This window comes from Camelina sativa, chromosome 1 (assembly GCF_030686135.1).
Source record: "Camelina sativa cultivar CO46 ecotype springtype chromosome 1, ASM3068613v1".
NCBI classification, from domain to species: Eukaryota; Viridiplantae; Streptophyta; class Magnoliopsida; order Brassicales; family Brassicaceae; genus Camelina; species Camelina sativa.
In genome coordinates, this window is record NC_141880.1 from 2,541,908 (window position 1) to 2,561,575 (window position 19,668).

The window sequence follows — 19,668 nt, forward strand, 5'->3', positions numbered from 1 at the left end:
GACAATTAGAGCATAACCAGCAGATAAGAGAATAAACCAGACCGAACCGAACTGACTTCAAATGTTCGACTTTTCTTTTGTTTTATTTATTTATTTATTTGGGAATAATTTTCGTAGCCGTCGGATAACACGCGGCTGATCTGAAGCGCGTCTCTGCCAAAAAAAAAAAAAAAAAAAAAAAACAAGAGAGGAGGAAGGAGAAGAGAAGAGAATTCAAACCAGTTTCCATCGACGAACGTAACGAGAGGACCTGCCTATTAAACAGTCACGATTCCTCCTCTATCTCTCGCGTAGAGCTCTTCTTTCTTCTAACTTCCCAGGTCCGTTTTTTTTTTTCCTATTTCCAATTTCGAACCCAACCAATCAAAGGTCCTTGGAATTCATTTTTTTTTTGAATATTTTTTTTCTATAGAAAGATCCGTTTTATTATCTGATTAAGCTGCTCTGTTGCTCAGAATATTTTATTTTGTTAAAATTTATTTCGATTTCGATTTAGAACTAATAAAGTACTGGATCTGGTGGAAGTTACTGGTTAAGAAAGAGGAGACCCTAATAATACTTTCAAACGCTTTGATTTTTTTTTTTTACAAAATTGTTAGCTTCTGAAATCGGGTCAAATACGTAGAGTATTTAGTGTTTCTTTGAGTTAAATCTCTACGCAATTTTTGATTTTTACCAACTTGAAATTGAATTGTAGACTAGACAGTTACGAATCTGGAGTTTTTTTTTTTTTTTTTTTTTTTTGTGTAATGTTTACTTTTTTTTCTTTTCTGGATGGGTTTGCTACTTACCGCTGATTTGTATGGCTTTGCAGAGACAAAGCTGTATCCATCGGTTGCTGCGAACATAATAAGGGGGGTGCAATGGCGAGGATAAAACCTCAAGCTCTTTTAAATCAAAGCAAGAAGAAGAAGACTCCCAGTCGCATTAGTATTTCCACTATTATTGTGTGTAATCTCGTAGTCGCTGTAGTCATACTATCCTTGGTCACAACTTATCGACATTGGTCCCAAAGGTTTATTTTTACTGCTTTTCATTTACTTCTGTTATCCTAGATGTCTCTTTTCATTATATGCTGTTTATAGCTACAGAATTTGATATTATTGGTTATCTCCCCAGGTCAAGAAACACAATTGAACATGAAACTCAGAGTCAGAGATTTGAGGTGCTTCTTTGATAAGTGTTTTTTTTTTTTCAATCCTGGTTGAACTTCTGAGCACTTAGGTTTAGAGTTTAGGATATATTACATATGTGATCTGGCTTTGCTTTGTGCTTCAGGACACGAATGCTGCGTCAGAGCAAAAGAGTTATGACCTTCCTGGTTATGCTGTAAGTTAATCTTGTTCATCAGTATTTGGAAGTAAAATGTTGATCCGACTTATATCTGGATATCTTGCTTTCTGTTTTTTTTTTCTCATCTCATGCAGGATATAAACACATCTAAAGGACTTATAACTGTTGAACTCTTCAAAGAAGGTTCCCCTGAAGTTGTGGACAAGTTTCTAGATCTATGGTTAGTATCAGAATTCATTTGTTATCATTTTAAGATAACGAAAAGTTTAGGGATTTGATTAAGCCAGGCCATGACTTTGTTCTTAAGTAGGAGTATTACTTGTAGCTTGATAGGATTTTAGTAACGCCAGTTTCTTCATTTTTAACCCTTGGCTCCTGTTGTACCCTTCTTGGAGTTTAGAATACGGAACCTCATAAAAGATAAAAAGGCTGAATCACTATCTGACGCTATTACAGCTTAATATGATAGTAGAACTTATTCGTTGAGTATTGTTTTTGCAGTCAAAAAGATCACTTCAAGGGAATGCCGTTTCATCGGGTTATAAAAAACTACTTGGTACAAGCTGGTCATTCGCCGAGCTCTATACCTGTAGAAGAATGGACAGCTAAAGGAAAACTCCGTGGTCGCCTTCACACAGGGTAACTTGCTTGTGCTCTGCTTCTGGATTTTCAGTGTCAATGTTTATCATCTCTTCTTGGTTTAAAGTCTAAAACCTACCTGTATGTTCTCTTGTTATTCAGCCCAAAACATGAGGCATTCATGTTGGGGACACCAAAAACAAAAGGGAACAACAAGGATTTTGAGCTTCTTATCACAACGGCGCCAATCCCGGATCTGAATGATCAGCTTATAGTGTTTGGAAGAGTCCTTAAGGGAGAGGATGTAGTACAGGTTTGATCCAACCGAACGAACCACACTCTCTCTTTTCAGTTTTACACTTTATGGTATGTTCATGTATTAACGATTCAGTTATATCATTACAGGAGATCGAAGAAGTGGATACGGATGAGCATTACCAACCGAAATCGCTAATAGGGATCACTGGTGTTATACTGAAACGAGAGATATGAAATGAAAATCTCTATCCCTTCCGTACGTCTTTCCTCTGTAAATGAGGCCCACGCCAAATCTTTTTCTTCATACTCACTGTTTGTATAAACCCTCTTTTTGAGGTTTTTCTTTTCTTTCTATTTTACAGTTTCTTCTTGTTTTTGTAATTTTATTTGATCTTTCTCGAGGAAATAGAATCTTTGTTTGATATGCTTCTCTCCTTATGCGTTACAACAACACAAATTTAGATGCCTAAAAATTACATAAGTTAATCTTATCTTTCGTTTTGATATACAAACTTTAAAATTATACTTATTTAATTCTCTGTTCTTTCATTTTTCTTTAATAAAATACATCTAACTGAGAAAAAAATTAAAAATGAATTTGAAAATCCTAAAAATAATTTCTTTTTATAACGCTACAAAGTTTCTCAAAAACTCTTGGAAAACTCTTAAAATATTCTTTTTAACTTCTTAAACAATTCTTAAAAGGTTCTCAAATCGTGGCTGTTCAAATCGTGGCTGTTAAAGAAATACAATATAAAATCGTGTTTATAATAATAATAAACAGACAAGTTAGTTCATATAAGCATCCAAAATAACTTTTGTGTATTTGAGTGGGAATAGTTAAATTGTTGGTGTACTTTTTTAAAATTTTGTTAAAAAGAAATATTCGAAGTATAGACAAAATCTGTCTTAAAAACACAAGTATTTACTCGCATAGTCTCTCATTAGCAAGTTTTTTAAGAAATAGGAAATTTTGGAAAAAATAATCTATTGTTTTTGAATAGATTAAAAAGAAAAAAAGAAAAATCATATTTTCTGCAAGAAACCAAAAGTTACAAACTTACAACCCATGGTTCATCAAGAGGAAGATACAATCATTAATCTTGTACCAAACCCCTTTGTTACATTTCTATCATATAAAATATAGATAACGACTAAGACAAAATGAAAGCTCCAAACCGGTCTTGTTATTTTTGATTCCTCACTTGCATAACTGCATGCTAATCTTCAGGAGAGAAGACGAAGCCTGCATATTATTAAGGTTAATTTGGATGCCACCTCGCAGTCTCTTCATCTTAGCTTTAAATTCCTTGAGCTCCTCAAGAGTAAACTCCTCAATGGGCTTATTAAACCTATCTTCTTCAGCAGATTCAAGCCACTTGTGAAGTTCTTCGCCATGTTTCTTCTCAGCTTCAGTTTCTTCGATGATGGAGTTGAGGCGTTTACATATTTTCTTATCTTGCCTAGCTCTGCTGCTTCTACTATTATAGCCCGATGTTTCAAAGCTATCTGATTCTTCGAATTCATTTTTGAACCGTTCTGCAATCAAATCAAAATTCGGTTTCCCGAAGGAATAAGGTTTGTTTCCTGGAGAAAAGACAACAATACCAACCTCGTCGTTGCACAGAGTCGCAAGCTCACTCGCTTTCTTGAACAAACCCAGCCTGCGTTTCGAGAAGGTTACTTGCTTTGTGTTTGTGTCTTGCACTTGCTCCATCTTAATCTTTCTCCTACCCATTTTTTTTTTTAGTGAAATGCTTTGATGTGGTTGTAATCTATGTTAATGTAAATAAGAAGAAGATTGATCTTTCTCATGTATTTCTTTATGTATTTATAGTAATGAATGTGGGTAAAGTTGTCATTGGACCTCATCATCATATATGTGTAGTTTTAGTAAATTATTGTTTTTGCATAAATACATTTTAAGTAACTCCATTTTAAAAATCTTTCATTACCTTATGAGAGCTTTGAATAGCTTATATGTATTCAATCCATATCCATTGATATTAACTATTATTAGTATTATATTTTACTATTGGAGCTCTTATTAATTGGTAGTTTGAATTACCCAATAGAAAATTATCAAGTTAACAAAAGAAATTTCTTTTTGTACCTAAATAGTTTACTTTCACCCAAACACACTTAAATAGTTTGACAAAAATAAATCTTACATAAATTTTTCAGAAATTATTAACATTTATGTATTAAAAATAAATAATATGTGTCATATTTTTTTAAAAAGTAATATTTCTGGATAGAATTAATTATAAACTTCTAGTTATATTACATTTACAACTCATATATATATATATATATATATATATTGACAGCATTACAACTCATATATTAATTTATATTCAATTAATATACATTTGCGGGTATACATTTAAATTAAAGTAGTGAATGGATTTGAAGAAACCAAACTGACAGTTTCCTATTATAAGCAAAAGTGGATTTCAAATATTTCACTAAGTCACAAAGTCAATAATCGCCCTTCCGAGCAAAACCGAGTCTTTTTGAGACTTGTATGTAAAACCCAAAAGGCTAGCCACTAATAATAACTGTAAATAACCAAAAATTAGCTTGCAATATCAGCAACTCAGCTGACGCATGTAAAAGAGTAAATGTTTTTATGTGGAGACCAAGTTTTTCGTCATTAGTCTTCAGTGGCTCTTTCTAGTTCTGCTCACGTTAGAGCTCTGATCCGTAAGGAACTTGAGGACATCAATTAGGGATCTTAGCCGGTCCCAAATGTTGAGTCCGTAAAGAGTTTCCACTAGTGCCTCCTGGAATTCAAACGCGTTTTCTGCTACCGGGTACTGTGATATGACCATCAAAGAGTCATGTTAACAGATATTAAGATAATCAGATTATTTTTTCAGTGTTTGTCACAAAACTTGCCTGAATAGGTTTTGGAATCTTGGTTTTGATGAGTGGCCAAAATCTATCTTCAACCACGGATTTCACGAGGCAGCATGCTCTTAGACCTTCTATACCAGCAAACCTTCCAAACCCACTATCTTTTACACCTCCAAACGGGAGCGACTGCAAAATCATGTCATACTCTTAATCATGGAAGTGATGGTTTACCTTCTTTTTTTTTTGTCTCTTTTCCAAAGGTAAAATCCTAGACTAAAGCCAGTGATGAGTACCTGGCACATGTAGTTTGATGCAAAGTCATTGATTGCAGCAACACCGCACTGAATTTGGGAAGCGATTAGTTTGGCACGTCTCTTGCTTCCAGAGAAAACAGCACAGCCAAGTGCATAACGTGAATCATTCGCCAGCTTTATCGCCTCTTCATCGCTGCTGAATTGCATGATTGGCATTATTGGTCCAAAGGCCTGATTCTCACGCATTAATAAATATCTTAAGAACTCAGAGTGTGCATTGTATGATGCACCAACATGCAGCAACAGAAGCAAGACGAACCAAGGAAGGTAAGGTCACATACCTCTTCTTTCATTATTTTCATGTTGTGGTTTACATTGATGAGAACAGTTGGAGGGAAATATTGTTCGACTGCATCTTCGCCTAGATGACCAAAGCTGCCACGGACTGCAATTACTGCTCCTTTGTCTAAGGCGTCATTTACAAGGCTCTGTAGGTGCTCAGAGTGCTCTTGCAAACATATAGCACCCATGTCATACCTCCCAGTTAGAGGAGGACCCTGATGTAAAAGAAGGATTTCAATAAGAACATAGGAGAAAATTTGAGAAAGAGAAGACTAATGTGGCGGGAACTAATAGATTTTTGGTTAACTCAAACTTCCACAGCATCACATATCAAAATGCCAGTTAACCTCCTATGTGGCTTACATATACTAGTAGGAAACATAGGAATAGGATTCGAGGGTGGTATAAACAAAACCCATTACGACATTTCTAATGAAGAGGCTGGAGTCAAGATGAAAAACATCACAAGACAAACAAGTATCAGAAACCGCCTGAATTTCTGTTTATAATAAGGATCAAACTAAATGGCACGCAAATTGTTATCCGTTTTTTAATCACAGAGCACTTACAGCAGAAACTGACTTCACAATCTTGGTTACTTGGCTAATGAATGCACTGTAAATTTCTTTGTGAACATAGAATCTTTCAGCACCCGCACAGTTTTGCCCGCTTGACTGAAGAGTGCCCCTAACAGCCACTTGTGCAACCTAAATTGTACAACAGAAGCATTAGTTTTATCAAGGGAACATCCTCCTTTTTCCAATAATAAACCGTAAGAGCACAGAAGAGAGTACCATGACACAGAAAGAACACTTACATGTGAGACATCTGCGTCTTCACATATGATAAATGCATCTTTACCACCAAGCTCGAGAGTGACAGGTGTCAATGTCTCGGCAGCGTTTCTCATTATCTGCAACATATTGCATAAGTACAACTCGTAATAAACTGATTAGAATGAAGAACCAAGTGTGAAGACTATACCATCTTGCCAACAGCTGTGGATCCAACAAATATCATTTTATCAACAGACGAGACAAGTGCTTCTCCGGTTTCCGAAAACCTGCAAAGAATGTGTTAGTTGATGAGATGAAATCAACTTAATACCAACATGCATGCTAAGGAGAATTGCGTAAGTAAAATACACAGACCCTGTTATCACATCGACTAGATTTTCAGGTGCTCCAACAGCAGCTAAAGCTGCCTGGATTATGCGGAAGTAAAAGCATCCTGACCAGCTAGCGTGTTCTGAAACCTGCAGAAAAGGTGTTTCAACTATCAGAAACATATACAAAATCTAAAGAAAGATATTTGCTTTGAAGAATTCTAATAACTTCCTCTCAGTAGTTGCATTGCTCACGATGTTGACATCATATAAACAGTAACATGCTAACTTATTCAAATATGGAATACAAATGAATGGCATTGCCTTGGCAAATATACATAATCAAAAGGATCAGCGAGCTATAAAAATAGAAAAAAGACAGCAGTTTACCTTAATAACAATGCCATTCCCAGAGAAGACTGCAGCCAGCATAGGATTGAAAATATTGTGGAACGGATAATTCCATGGGACTATAGCTCCAATGACACCAAGGGGATGGAACTCTACTCTTGATACTTTATGAAGCATCGCTCTTCCTGAAGACCTGCAGACAAATTAAATTAGACTTGAAATCATCTCTGTGCAAGAATCAAGGAAGAACTATGATTCATACTGATATTTATACATGCTATGATGGAATTACCGAGATTCAGGCTTTAACCATCGTTCGCCCTCAGAAAGAAGCCAAGTAATTTTCTCACAAGTAGTCATTATTTCTCCCAGAGACGCATCTACCATAGTCTTTCCAGTGTCACGTGAAGATACTCTAAATAACGGGTGATATCTTAGCATCATTTGAGAAAAAGTACCGAGGGAAAGCAAAAGCTGTATATCAAACCACTCAGTAATACAGAAACAAATCCTTACTCGCATATAAGCTCTTGGTATTCAATAATGTACTTCAAAAGAATCCGCAGGAACTGCCTTCTAAGCTTGAAACTACTTTGAGCCCAAGTTTTTTGAGCCTTCCTTGATAGTGCTACTCGCTCCTTCACCTGAAACACAAAAATGTAAACCATATGTCAGGATAAGATAAGGTGAATCGCCTAGAGAGAAACATATGGATTTGAGTAACGGAACCTCCATTCAATTAAGATTTAAACAAAACATAAGTTCTTCACAGAAAAGACAGCAGCTACTAACCTCAGCGGGCGACAGAGCAGGGAAATATCCCAGATATTTCATTGTGGCAGGTTCATAGCATTGAACTTTTTTGTCTGACTGTTGGCTCCTTCCTCTCGGAGGAATCTAAAGCCAATGTCATAGAGAACTTATGATTCAGTATGCTAATTCACAAGAACAACTGATCTAACAGTTAATTAGCTATCATGATAAATCAACTATAGTGGACAAATATGGAAATCAGAGTTAATTTCATAGTACTGAGATATATGATTGATACCTAAGTCGTAAACCAAAACAATAAGAGAATATATACGACCAACAGCTTAAATCTCCCAATCACTTGAGGATAGAAGAACTCACATAGATGAAGCTATTCTCCTCCGTCTCTTTCCCATGAGCCAACACTGTTTCCAAAATTTCATTCCAAAAAAAAAAACCAATAAATCAAACATCTACGGAGTACTGTTCATACAAACCGAGCAAAAAAAGCCATTAGAAGAAAGTAGGAGGTGGTACAGAGAAGGAAAGATACCATCGGATGCGTCAACGTCAATGGAAGGAACATTGGGAGGAATGAGCATAAGAAGGAACTTGCAGATCGCGTAAGCGAAGGCGAGAACGACAAGTGGCCACCAGAACGGCATTTCCAAATTGTTCAAAGATTCCTCCGCTAGGGCTTTGCAATTCCAGCGAGGCGACAACGCCGACGAAGGATAAATCTCGGCGTCTCCGTCAAATCGGAAAAATGGAAATAGGAATCAACGACGAGCAGATGATGGATTTTTATAATATTTTCTGCTTTTTTATCTTTTTTGTTGTTTTCGAGTCCACTGGAACTGTGAGAATGGTACGGGTGGTAATTTCTTGCAACATTAAGGGTAATTTCAAGCATAATTTAAAAAGTATTATGTTATTATCCACGTTGAAGAAGAAGCTACACGCCAAGAACGTGAACACGACACAAACGCGACATATATATCTGGTGCGTAATTGCGTTTGTTAAACCGAATTAAAGTGTTAAACCAAAAATTTGAACCGAGTGGTTCAAATTGTTTCGAATTAAACTTAGGTTTCACAGAGCTGGACTCCTTCGCAATTCACAGAAGGAACGAAACAGAAGAGTGTAAAGATGTCAACAACAAGAATTACATATATCTCGTCAAATGAAAGACACACTATACAACATATGTCTACTCTCAAAATCTAGTTTCCTCTAATCCTGGTTCCTCTGGTGATCGACAAATCCGGCACAAAACTTCATCTTCGTCGTCGTTGTCTGTATCTTCCGGCGGAATATTTTGGTCGCTTATCGCCGGAGAGACGTCCATCTTTGGAAAATGCAAAACCTCTTTTTTCACTCTCTCTCTCACTCTACTGAAAAATCCTGAAGCAGCAAGTTAATGCATTGTGGTAAACCAACAACACACGCAAACCTTAAAAACAAGTAACTGGTCCTATATCATAAAAATAAAAGAGGATATAATGGCATAGCTTGTAATTTGTTACTATTGATTCAATGATTCCTCTGTGCTTTTCTTTTTGACAAGCTACCGTCTGCAGCAGAGCAGAGTGTTGACTACAACAGAGTGACCTTCTACGGTGCTTCCTATTTACTATGGTAATTAATATCAAAGTTTTTTTCTTCTTTTTTACCTTTGTTATAGTACTAGTACTTTCTAATTGTCCATTTTTAGTATAACAAAGCCAAAAAAATAAAGGGCGCGTGAATTCCAACTTTACAAAAAAAGGAAGTTGTTGTATATTGTAGAATTCTTATTACTGTAGTTTCAAATTTCAAATGTATCTGATGACTTGAATTCCAACTAAGCTGATTTTCGATTAAACGGTACTACTCAAGTAAGTCCGATAAAAATATTGTTTAAATACATTATAGAATTTTTATAGTAAAAAATGTCTCAAACTAACTTTATTATTGGTTTCAAATTTTTTCCAAACCAAACAAAGGTCTCTACATTCTAGTGATGAGAGGAAAAGGAAGAAAATTTGAAAAAGTAACAGCTATTGTTTTTTAGAATTTAGATTTTGGATTGTTTTTTTTGTCATTGTTGGTGCGGGATTCAGCACCCCCAACATACCGGTCTAAATCATAAATCGAAATTGAGTATTTAAACTGGGAGTCCGGTTTAAATATGGATTCAACCTATAAATGAAGGTCCAACTGTGTCGAAGGGTCCAGTCCCATAATGAGAAACCGACTTCCCAAATCGCCTGGCGGCCGACCTCACCAGGAAAGGAGAAACTTTCATGTTCTTGGTTTGGTCGATTAGGAAAGTAGTTATATTTTGTAATCATAGCATTCATATAAGTAGAGGGATACCTCCTCCGTGTAAGACATCCAGCAATTAATACAAAAACCCTAATTCTTCTACTTTTACATGTTCTTGAGCGGAAACCCTAACTTCTTTTTCAATAGATCTTAATTCCCTTTTGCTTACTAGTTCTGATTCGAATTCTTAGAGAGATAACTTTATTGAATTTGTTTTCCCCATCAAACAAATTCATTGTGTGAAACTCAGTTTCTACAGTAATATGGGTTTTCTATTAATAATCAAAAGGATTACAGGTAGTAACTATGTAAAGTTACTAAAGGGATAATGATAAAACAAACATCAATATATCCCTCCAAAAAATATAGGCTCTAAACCTGCTTTTCCAAAAAGAAAGAAAAATGGGGCTTAAGTTAAAAGAGAGAAAGAGAGTCTTTTATAATCAAAAAGTTCATGTAACCACAATGGGTAACTGATGACAACATACGATTGCACTAAGGTATAATATGGAACGTTTTGAGCGAAGAGAGAAACTCCTCAACTGTACTCTCCATTCTGGAATCTTATTTAGTAGGATCAACATTTCTGATTGTTGACATACTTTATTCTGATTGTTGACATACTTTATGGATTGAATAAAGGAATAAAAAGGTTTTTAATATTTAAATACAAGATGCGTTACAAGGTTAAGTTGACGTGTTGACCTACTTTATCGCAAAAAACTTCACATTTTAATTAGTAATTACTAATTACCCCTGTTTTAAGAAAACACGAATGTTACAATTTGGAAAATTGAATCGCCGCCATTTACGTTCATCCAATCCCCATACTAATTTTTTTCTTTTTCATCAATCTCTGTTCCCTTTTTATCTTTCATAAACTTTTCTTTTTTTCTTTTTTTCTTTTTTTCTTCTTCTTTCTCTCAACGGAAGAGAAAAAAAGAAAAAAAAAAGAAGAAGAAATGGAGTCGAATAAAACCTTTCGGATTATCGTGATCGTCACGGTTTCTACTTTGGCCACGATCTTTATAACCCCCGTAGAATCCAAATACGTCGGCGCGAGATCCCTACTCCATGTGTTTCCACCTTCCGAATCAGAATCTCGATCTCCTGCACCAGCTCCCGGACAAGAAGTTATGAATCCGATCACTAGTCCGGCTTATTCTCCGGCTGATGAGACAGATATTGACTCTCCCGCGGCATCACCTGAAGCTCCCACCCCGGCGGCTGAGACAGATATAGACTCTCCCGCGGACTCACCTGAAGCTCCCACCCCGGCTGAGACAGACATCGACTCTCCCGTGGCATCACCTGAAGCTCCCACTCCGGCGGAGTTAGACATCGACTCCCCCGCGGCGTCACCAGAGGACTCGAATCCACCGTCTGAGGAAGATGATCTCGAGACTTCTTCTTCTCCTTCTCCATCTGCACTATCTGGAATCGACGTTTTGAGTTCGGCCAAAAACATTTTGAATACGCCATTGTTGTCTCCGGAGATCAAAACCATCTGCGGCAAAACCGACTTCCCTCCGTTATGCGAATCCTCCGTTAGTCCTCTGTTAACCGCTCAGCTGAAACCAGACGTTTCCTCCGTCCTCGTTCTCGCGATCCAAGCTTCGATCAACGCCACCAAGGCGGCGATGGCCATCGTAGAAAAAGTAGCCGCGGATGATTGCAAGGAGCTGTACGACGACGCCCTTGCAAATTTGGAAGACGCGACTAACGCCGTTAAGTCACGTGACATTGCCACCGTTAACACTAATTTGAGCGCGGCGATGACGGACTACAGCACGTGCAACGACGGCTTCGAGGAAGCGGGAGAGCCTAACCCGTTGGCTGACGTGGGCGGTAAGCTTACGAAGATGGTTAGTAACTGTCTCGCTATCTCTACGTTGATCAAGTGATAAGATACGACGGCGTTTTGAATCGCTAGAGATCGAAAACTGTAAAGTGTTGTTTTCTTTAAATTTGAGTTGAGCCTTGGACGGGTTTGAACGTCGTTTTCGAAATATCCAAAATTCCAAAATCATATTTTAAAGAACGTGAGAGAGCTTTTTATTAGGCTTATGTATGGTGTAATGTTTAACCAGAGATAGATCATGCATCATCTATCTACTAATTGTTGTATTATCATATGTGGATGTCAATTTCTCGTAAAAACAAAGTGATATATATACGTAATTGTATGTTGACCATAAACAAAGCGACTCGGATTTCTTGTTGGATGGTGCCCATAGAATTTGATATATTCAATAACCAAGTCTTCATTTTTATTTAATTTTGGTTCCTAATTAACTGAGAATATATAAATATTTTTGGATAATTGTTGTTTTAAATGAAAGAATATATAATGTCAAATTTTCTAGAGTTCAACAAGTTAATTAAAATGTTTAACAGAAAAAACAAGTTATTTAAAATGTGAAATAAAAAAAATTGGTATTTTACCATTTGTGAAACTGCAAAATGCTGGTCCATCCAAACCAATCTGAACTAGTTGGTTAACATGTTTTTTTTTGTCCATCAGTTTCATTCAATAAACCAAATTGGTCCGCTCTATTTGGTAACCAGTTTACAACTGCCAAATGAAATAACCAAATTTACCGAAAAAAAGTTTAATTAACAAAAACGTATGCTAATTTAATAAAAATCATTGGGATAAAGACAAAGTACCATTTCGCAATCGATTTAGGTATAATCAAATTAATAATTAGTAATAGTAATCAGAGAAAATGAAAGAGGTTGGGAATTGGAAGATGAATGGAAGAAGTGTAATAGAATAGTAGACTACGACAAAAGGTTAATATCCCTAGCAAGTTTACATTCAAGAGGTCTAATCTCCATCGACCAAAGGTATTTTGTTTGGTTTATTTATTGTTTACTTTGATAGAACCATGTCCCCATTTTTCATCAATTAGTGATACTTCCATATAACCCTCTTATCAATGTGACATTATTTATATTTAATCTAACAACAATGTATTTTTTGTACCAAAAAAGAACACTATACTTTTGCGCCTAAACCGGATGCTAGAAATTTATTAAACGAACCTGGACCGTGAGCATTTGTAGTAGGGGCCACACGATCATTCTACTATTCAGCTTAATATTTATATTAAATACTGTTATATGACATTTTAAAATTATAATATTTCATTTATGAAACTATTTATTGTAGAACATTAACTCACTAAATCTTCTTTATAATGAATTATTTAAAAAATAACGTCGTTTTTTATTATTATGAAAAATTTTCTGTCCAAAAAATAAAAATACAAATACAAGGCCATAAAAATTAAAATATGGTAATATTAAGGTAGGTATATGTAAGGTCATTTTAAGCATTATTTAAAAAGATATACTACTAGAGTATTAATACAGATCCATGACAAATTGACAACTAATAATATCCCGCATATATAGGTCCACTTTTTAGTACAAGGATACAGCCACGTCTCAGAAAAATGCTTACAAAAACAAAAGGGGAAGAAGATTTTTTTTATTTGCTTGTTTGTTTATTAACAAGCTAGGTGCGAATACTTTCAAGGCTCGAGAAAAGATGAACTAAACCAAACCAAATACTGTATTTGCTTTTCTATAAGACTTCGGTTAAGGCATATTATTCAGTTTCTACTTTCTCGTCAGAACCAAAAGTTCTGATTCAACGGTTTGCTCAGTTTTAAAACAAAAGGAAACCAACGAAAATTTTAAAAGATTCTAGTATACCGTACCTACCTCTAGCAACAAGGAGTGGTGGTGACCGGTGAGCAAAAGATGGTAACGAACAAACAAAAATTGGATTTTCAAATACCATAATATCAAATATGCCAATTAAAATTAATCTAGAGTGATGTTGACTCTTTGACTAAATCTCTTTCTTTCCTTCATACTTACACACCTACTTTGATACACACACACGCAAAAAAAAGAGAAAAAAAAAACACCTTGGTGAGACTTTCTTTTGCACTTCGTCTGCTTCGTCTATTTTCGCAATGATTTACCCAAAAGATATTCGTATAATCATTGGAGTTATTGGTACGATCTGTCGATCTGCGATCTCTCCCTCCCTCTTTTACGTGCAAGCGATATGTTTATATATTAATTGGTTAGTACTATTTGTTTTTTTTTGGGTCAAAAGTGTTAAGTCGTTGTTGTTGTGATCACGGAACTAAATCGTCGTTGCTATTGAGATCGATGCTTATCCCAAAGTTTAATTTATATCGGTCGGTTTCGTTTTACCTATGTCTATGTGAGTGTATATATATAATATAAATAAAGAGAGGGAGTGGCTGATTTAATTAGCACAATTTCGATATGGCTATATATATTTTTCCTTACAATTTTTCTCTGGCTTGATGCAGGGAATATGTTCTGTCCACTGTGGTCTCCCTCTCACATATGTATTTCTTTCTCTTGTTTTTTTTTTTACAATCGTTTTGTGTATGTCTCGGAAATCGAAGATATCTGAATATTGCTGATGATTTTCTCTAGTAGTAAAAATAAGTCCTTAAATCCAAACATACCAACCAAACACCAAACTTTCAAACAATAACGTCGGGTTGGCCTAGATCCCAGGAACAAGCATATACTATTAATTGAAAAACACACAACGATGTATCAAGACCACTGCTTATCTATTCCATAAACCCCCAAAAAAAAAAAAAACAACAGTTATAAATCAAATTCAATATGGTAATGGAAATCAATTAATAAACAAAAGTTACAAGTAAAAAAATAATGAGATAGAAAAAGGACTTACAAGGACGTAGATATCAATTCTGTAAATCAAAGAATTAATAAGCAGTCCAAATTCCAGCGTTGATGAAACTAACTAATGACAGCCAAAACGGCACGTATTCGAAGACCTTCCTTGTCTCTGGTATTTTGTCCTAATAGTTTTCACGCATCAAAAACGTAATCAAAACCGGTAATCAATACAGTTTTCTTATATATCCATCAATAAGCGAGAGAGAGAGAGAAAGATTACAATGGAAAATGTAAGGTAGATTAGACCAATGTCGAAAACGTTGCAAACAACACCAACGAATGTATGCTTGACTGATGAACTCTCAATTGCCAAAATAGTAGTACAATAGACCAGTGCCAAAAAAGCAGACTCAAACAAAAGACATACATAAATGAGATCCTTCTGCCCATCAACATCAACATAATGAAAAATCATTATACAATATTAGATATATATTTAAGCGAGCATTAAAGATGGATGGATACCTACAAGTGATTCGTCGTCGCAGTTGATCCGAAAGACAACGATGCAGATAACTAGGATAGCGAAACCGACACCATTACTAGTGGAGACGAGAATATTGTCCTTGTGAACAAAAGGGAGACCATACAAAACCCACAAACCACATTTAATCAGCATCATTAACTGATGATCGAGTTGATATCCCTTTACTGACTTCTTCTTGTATATTTGTATAAACTTTGGCCTGTAGATATATATATATATATATATATATATATATATATATATATATATATATATGAAAATGCTTAAGATCACTCTTGACTAAAATAAATGCTTAATCTGAATCTGAAAACAATAGTAATACTTAGATATAAAACGGAGAAATAATGATCTTAGCTAGGAACCACTAAAAGAAGACAGATAACACGCATTATAAATTAACCCTCGCCATTGTAGAGATTATGTTGCCATGTTGGTGACAAACTATAGAGAAGACAATAATTCAAAAGTAACGTTCGTAATAAAGTACAGATACACAGCATGAATGTGAAAGAGGGAAAAAAAAAACAAGAGAAAGAATTATTACATATGTGAGAGGGAGATCAAAGTGGACAGAACATTCCCTGCATCAAGCCAGAGAATAATTGTCAGTATATTTACACATATATATATATATATATATCTCGAGTTTTGTGCTAATTAAAATCAGTCTCTCTATATATACGCTTTATTAATTTATTGAGAGATTCCGCCATTAGAACATCAGTATAAACTAAGATTTGGAATCACTCAATCAATACTTGTGCATGGAATCAGTACCATGTTACACACCACACCACACGGCTATAGATACGCAAGCACGCACAAAGATAAACTAATCGAGAGAGAGATCGCAGATGTATGGTACCAATAACCCCGATGAATATACGAATATCTTTGGCGCTAATCATCATTGTGAAATCGACGGAGGACGAGTCAATATTTCTCTTCGTTTTTTCCCTTTGGCATATAAAAGAATATTTATATGGAATTTTTAGTCAAAAGATCGTATCTTTAATTTGTGAATCCAAAACAATTTATATTGTTTGTTTGCTATAGTATCTTTTTCCTTGTTACTAGGTAGGTTTCGGTACAGACCGGTATAAAAGTAGAAGAAAGTAGCGAAGGCTGATAAATGCATAGAAGTATTTGGTTTGGATTGGTTTAGAAAAGATTGGGCCTGAATATTAAAGGCCCAACCCAAAAGCTGAACAGTCGATCGTCGTCTTGTCTTCATTTATTAATTCCAACAAAGAAACGATTGAGCTTTTCGCCGGCGATATTTAAACGGGACGGCATGAAAAAGAAGGAAAAAAAAAAAAAAGAAAAAACAAAAAAAAAAAGAGGAGAGAAAATCAGAAAAAATGGAGGAGATAAAGATTTGGGGACATCTCTTCCACATTTACCCTTCAGTTAAAGCCAATCCTACTTCTTCTTCTTCTTCTTCTTCTTCTTCATCTTCTCAAGGGACTCCATTATCTAATACTAGGGTTTCTCTCTCCTTCGTCTTCCCGCGTCCCTTTCTTCTCTCTCTCCCGCCGACTGCTTCTTTCCCTCGATATTTATTGGTGTCTGTGTGAGATTCTCGTTTGAATTTTGGGGATTTCTTAACGAATTCGCTTAATTGAGAAGAAGGTGTTTACTGTATTTATCGTTTCTCGTCTTGTTGTTGTTGTTGTTGTTGTTGTTGTTGTTGTTGTTGTTGTTGTTGATATCACTCTACTCTACTTGGCTTGTTTGATTTCTGAGAAGACGCTTGGTGGGTGGTTTTGGCTTCTCTGGTGTCATTGTTTTTGTGTCAATTTGAGAATGATATGTTTAATTTCAAATTTGAGAAAGCATATATGTAGTTTCAATTTTGAAGCTTTTCTTGCAGATGTTATGTAGTTTGTGTATATTTATTTAACTGTGTTCTTGTATTCTATACTGCAGTTAATTCTTGTGTATGGTTTGTCCTGAAATATTTGATGATTATGGAAGGCTCTCAAGGTTCTGCTTCTTCTACTTTAGCTAGTTTCTCCGGCAGGAGAAGGAGAAGCGCTTTGCCTCGTCGACCACGCTATATCAAAGGGTGCTTGCATAGTTTCACCTTTTTGCCACCTTCAACACAGGCAGACACTGCTCTTACTAAACAAGCTAACTCTAGTTTTAGGAACGCCAATAGTCTCTGTGGGTCTGTGAGTGAGAACCCACTGAAACTGAAGCTTAAGCTTGGAGGTGTTACACGAACGATCCAAACCAACTCTGAGGTGGGTGTTTGTAACCGATACTTTGGTTTTGATTTGTTCTTCATCATGCATTTAGTTGTTGTGAATCTTGTCTCCTTTCTGATATCCATGAGTAATGCAGGATGACCGACAAAAGCCATTACAGAATAAGGTTAATGGCAATGTACCAGAGCGCAGACATGGTCAGAAAACACTTTTTTTAAAGGAGATTCATCATCAATCTAGAGGATATAAGTCTGAGACTGTGAATGATGGTGCATCCATGTCCGATAAGAGCAAACGTGGTCTTAAGATACGCGTTTTGGATCCAGAACCAGACAGTGATGATGATGGAGACGAGGAAATCAGATACCTCGAGAAGTTGAAGTCTAAAAGGGTCAGGGACCCTCAGGAAGGTAAAGAGAGTGAAGGAAGCAGAAGGTTACACAGCAATAATGGTCATGGCATGGAAGACACAGAACAATTCTCATCTGACAAACTTGCTGTATCCGAAAGAAAAAAGCTAAGAATGGGAATGGTTGACTCGCTTCCGGCAGGAGCAAGTGGACAAATTCCTACAACAACACGTACTCGGGCTCTCCAATCAGGAAAAGATCCATATTCTGTCATCGGGTCGGGACCTCTTGAATTCCCTGATGGCTTACCTTGTCCCTCATCTAAAAGTGAGTTTCTCATTTTTGCCCTTTCTTATTACAAATCGATAGCTGTAGATACTGAAATCTGTAGACCGTGAACAATATCCAGGACAAAAACAGAAGCTTTCTGAGGTGGAGCAACAATCCAAGAAGGCCGAAGCTGCACAGAGACGGCGAATGCAGTCCGAGAAGGCTGCCCAAGAAGCTGAGGTAAAGTTAAATAAATTTTATCCGGTTACTTTATAATGCCAACACAAGCTGAATTACGGTCTAACTGCCTCTTATTTGTCTCTTCACCAGGCTGAAGCTATCAGGAAAATACTGGGGCAAGATTCTGGGAGAAAGAAAAAAGAGGAGAAGATGAAAAGACAACAGGAAGAACGAGCTCAGGTTCTGTCAATTGCAAATGACACTTCTTATATAAACTCTGTCGCTCTCTGTATCTGTGTCTGTTCTGACTTTATTTTTTCCTCTTCACAGGAGAAAGCTGCAAGATCAAGCACACTTGCATCAAACACTATCAGATTGGTTATTGGTCCAAGTGGAACAACAATGACATTCTCTGAAGACATTGGTCTTCCGGATATCTTCAAGCCGATCACGTACAGGTAAGCAAAACATTTAAGGATATATTCATCATATATGTAGCGTTGTGAGGTATTGTTAACTAAGAGCTTTGATGGATCCGTCTGCAGTTATCCTCCTCCGCGTGAGAAATGTGTGGGACCAAATTGCGAGAAAGAGTACAAGTACAGGGATTCAAAGACGAAGCTACCATTATGCAGTCTCGGATGTTACAAGGCCATTCAAGACAAGATAGAACAACCACTGATTCATTGCTAATTGCTTAACATGTTTTTGTTAGAAGTTATATATATATATATAATAGGTAGTAATTGTTTCTTAACATGAACGAAACTTTTTCGCCTCCTTTGTTCAACACTTCTTCGAGGGAAATTTTTGGTTGCTGAGCCCATAAGAATCGAAGTGACCTTTAATTTCAATTTTTGCTTGATAAAGTCTTGGTAAAATTAAAAATGTAAATAAAAAATCAAAGTCGATATAAGTTGTGCTAGAAAAACAGTTTCTTTTCATCCAGAATTGCATTTTACTTAGTTAGGTTTACACATTACAGTAAAAATCGAAATGGATATAAATGAAGTCTCATACTGAAAAAATTTAAGAAAAAAAAAAAAGAAAGGAAAGAAAAAATATGTGTGGCTGCTGGGATTCGAGCCCAGGTCTCCACGGCCACAACGTGGAATTCTCACCACTAAACTACAGCCACATTTGTTGGCTAGTGTAGAATTATAAGTTACATAACCATTCAAAAAACGTTATCTAATTCGGCTGTAATTTCTTTGAGCTTTGCATATGTTGAGACGAAGAAACGAAACCGGTAGCTCGGAATAAAGAGAAATTTCCAACTTGGTGGCTCCAAGAAGTCCACCAAGA

At 36.0% G+C, this 19,668-nt stretch overlaps 4 protein-coding genes, 1 non-coding gene and 2 pseudogenes across 6 annotated transcripts; 3 read left to right on the forward strand and 4 right to left on the reverse strand.

Annotated features, from left to right (window-relative positions):
• The first annotated feature begins 18 nt into the window (after window positions 1–18).
• On the forward strand, window positions 19–2,552 carry LOC104725972 (peptidyl-prolyl cis-trans isomerase CYP21-4). Its single transcript, XM_010444759.3, has 8 exons — window positions 19–320; window positions 815–1,015; window positions 1,120–1,165; window positions 1,279–1,329; window positions 1,428–1,513; window positions 1,795–1,932; window positions 2,035–2,185; window positions 2,278–2,552. The coding sequence occupies exons 2-8, from the start codon at window positions 864–866 to the stop codon at window positions 2,362–2,364; spliced, it is 711 nt and encodes a 236-aa protein (XP_010443061.1). The 5' UTR covers window positions 19–320; window positions 815–863; the 3' UTR covers window positions 2,365–2,552.
• A 587-nt stretch (window positions 2,553–3,139) lies between these two features.
• LOC104726062 (agamous-like MADS-box protein AGL29 pseudogene) lies at window positions 3,140–3,914 on the reverse strand (annotated as a pseudogene). Its single transcript, XR_015595148.1, has one exon. The product of XR_015595148.1 is annotated as an agamous-like MADS-box protein AGL29 pseudogene (transcript).
• A 624-nt stretch (window positions 3,915–4,538) lies between these two features.
• On the reverse strand, window positions 4,539–8,673 carry LOC104726152 (aldehyde dehydrogenase 22A1). Its single transcript, XM_010444982.3, has 14 exons — window positions 8,348–8,673; window positions 8,176–8,219; window positions 7,834–7,938; window positions 7,558–7,685; window positions 7,334–7,456; window positions 7,081–7,234; window positions 6,737–6,840; window positions 6,570–6,648; window positions 6,403–6,498; window positions 6,155–6,292; window positions 5,585–5,800; window positions 5,283–5,474; window positions 5,032–5,175; window positions 4,539–4,949 (listed from the first exon to the last, which is right to left on the reverse strand). Exons 1-14 carry the CDS (start codon window positions 8,457–8,459, stop codon window positions 4,794–4,796), a joined length of 1,791 nt encoding a protein of 596 aa, XP_010443284.1. The 5' UTR covers window positions 8,460–8,673; the 3' UTR covers window positions 4,539–4,793.
• Window positions 8,674–10,903: 2,230 nt separating this feature from the next.
• On the forward strand, window positions 10,904–12,305 carry LOC109129690 (uncharacterized). Its single transcript, XM_019238302.2, has one exon. The coding sequence runs from the start codon at window positions 11,065–11,067 to the stop codon at window positions 12,004–12,006; it is 942 nt and encodes a 313-aa protein (XP_019093847.1). The 5' UTR covers window positions 10,904–11,064; the 3' UTR covers window positions 12,007–12,305.
• A 2,335-nt stretch (window positions 12,306–14,640) lies between these two features.
• Window positions 14,641–16,285, reverse strand: LOC147949486 (bidirectional sugar transporter SWEET8-like; annotated as a pseudogene).
• Window positions 16,286–16,604: 319 nt separating this feature from the next.
• LOC104726330 (uncharacterized) lies at window positions 16,605–19,217 on the forward strand. The gene is made up of 7 exons (XM_010445202.3): window positions 16,605–16,985; window positions 17,283–17,599; window positions 17,700–18,240; window positions 18,323–18,423; window positions 18,514–18,603; window positions 18,694–18,821; window positions 18,909–19,217. The coding sequence occupies exons 2-7, from the start codon at window positions 17,318–17,320 to the stop codon at window positions 19,054–19,056; spliced, it is 1,290 nt and encodes a 429-aa protein (XP_010443504.1). The 5' UTR covers window positions 16,605–16,985; window positions 17,283–17,317; the 3' UTR covers window positions 19,057–19,217.
• Window positions 19,218–19,429: 212 nt separating this feature from the next.
• On the reverse strand, window positions 19,430–19,501 carry TRNAH-GUG (transfer RNA histidin (anticodon GUG)). The gene has a single exon. It is a non-coding gene; the product is annotated as a tRNA-His (tRNA).
• Window positions 19,502–19,668: the final 167 nt, after the last annotated feature.

Bases quoted from the DNA above. Each gene is read 5' to 3' on its own strand.
- LOC104725972 (XM_010444759.3), top strand. From the start codon at position 864: ATGGCGAGGATAAAACCTCAAGCTCTTTTAAATCAAAGCAAGAAGAAG. The intron at 1,514-1,794 runs GTTAGTATCAGA...TTGTTTTTGCAG, and splicing joins GACAAGTTTCTAGATCTATG to TCAAAAAGATCACTTCAAGG. The intron at 1,933-2,034 runs GTAACTTGCTTG...CTTGTTATTCAG, and splicing joins CGTGGTCGCCTTCACACAGG to CCCAAAACATGAGGCATTCA.
- LOC104726152 (XM_010444982.3), bottom strand. From the start codon at position 8,459: ATGCCGTTCTGGTGGCCACTTGTCGTTCTCGCCTTCGCTTACGCGATC. The intron at 7,457-7,557 runs GTAAGGATTTGT...CCCGTTATTTAG, and splicing joins TACCAAGAGCTTATATGCGA to AGTATCTTCACGTGACACTG. The intron at 5,176-5,282 runs GTACTCATCACT...ATGATTTTGCAG, and splicing joins CATCAAACTACATGTGCCAG to TCGCTCCCGTTTGGAGGTGT.
- LOC109129690 (XM_019238302.2), top strand. From the start codon at position 11,065: ATGGAGTCGAATAAAACCTTTCGGATTATCGTGATCGTCACGGTTTCT.
- LOC104726330 (XM_010445202.3), top strand. From the start codon at position 17,318: ATGATTATGGAAGGCTCTCAAGGTTCTGCTTCTTCTACTTTAGCTAGT. The intron at 18,424-18,513 runs GTAAAGTTAAAT...TCTCTTCACCAG, and splicing joins AGGCTGCCCAAGAAGCTGAG to GCTGAAGCTATCAGGAAAAT. The intron at 18,604-18,693 runs GTTCTGTCAATT...TCCTCTTCACAG, and splicing joins AACAGGAAGAACGAGCTCAG to GAGAAAGCTGCAAGATCAAG.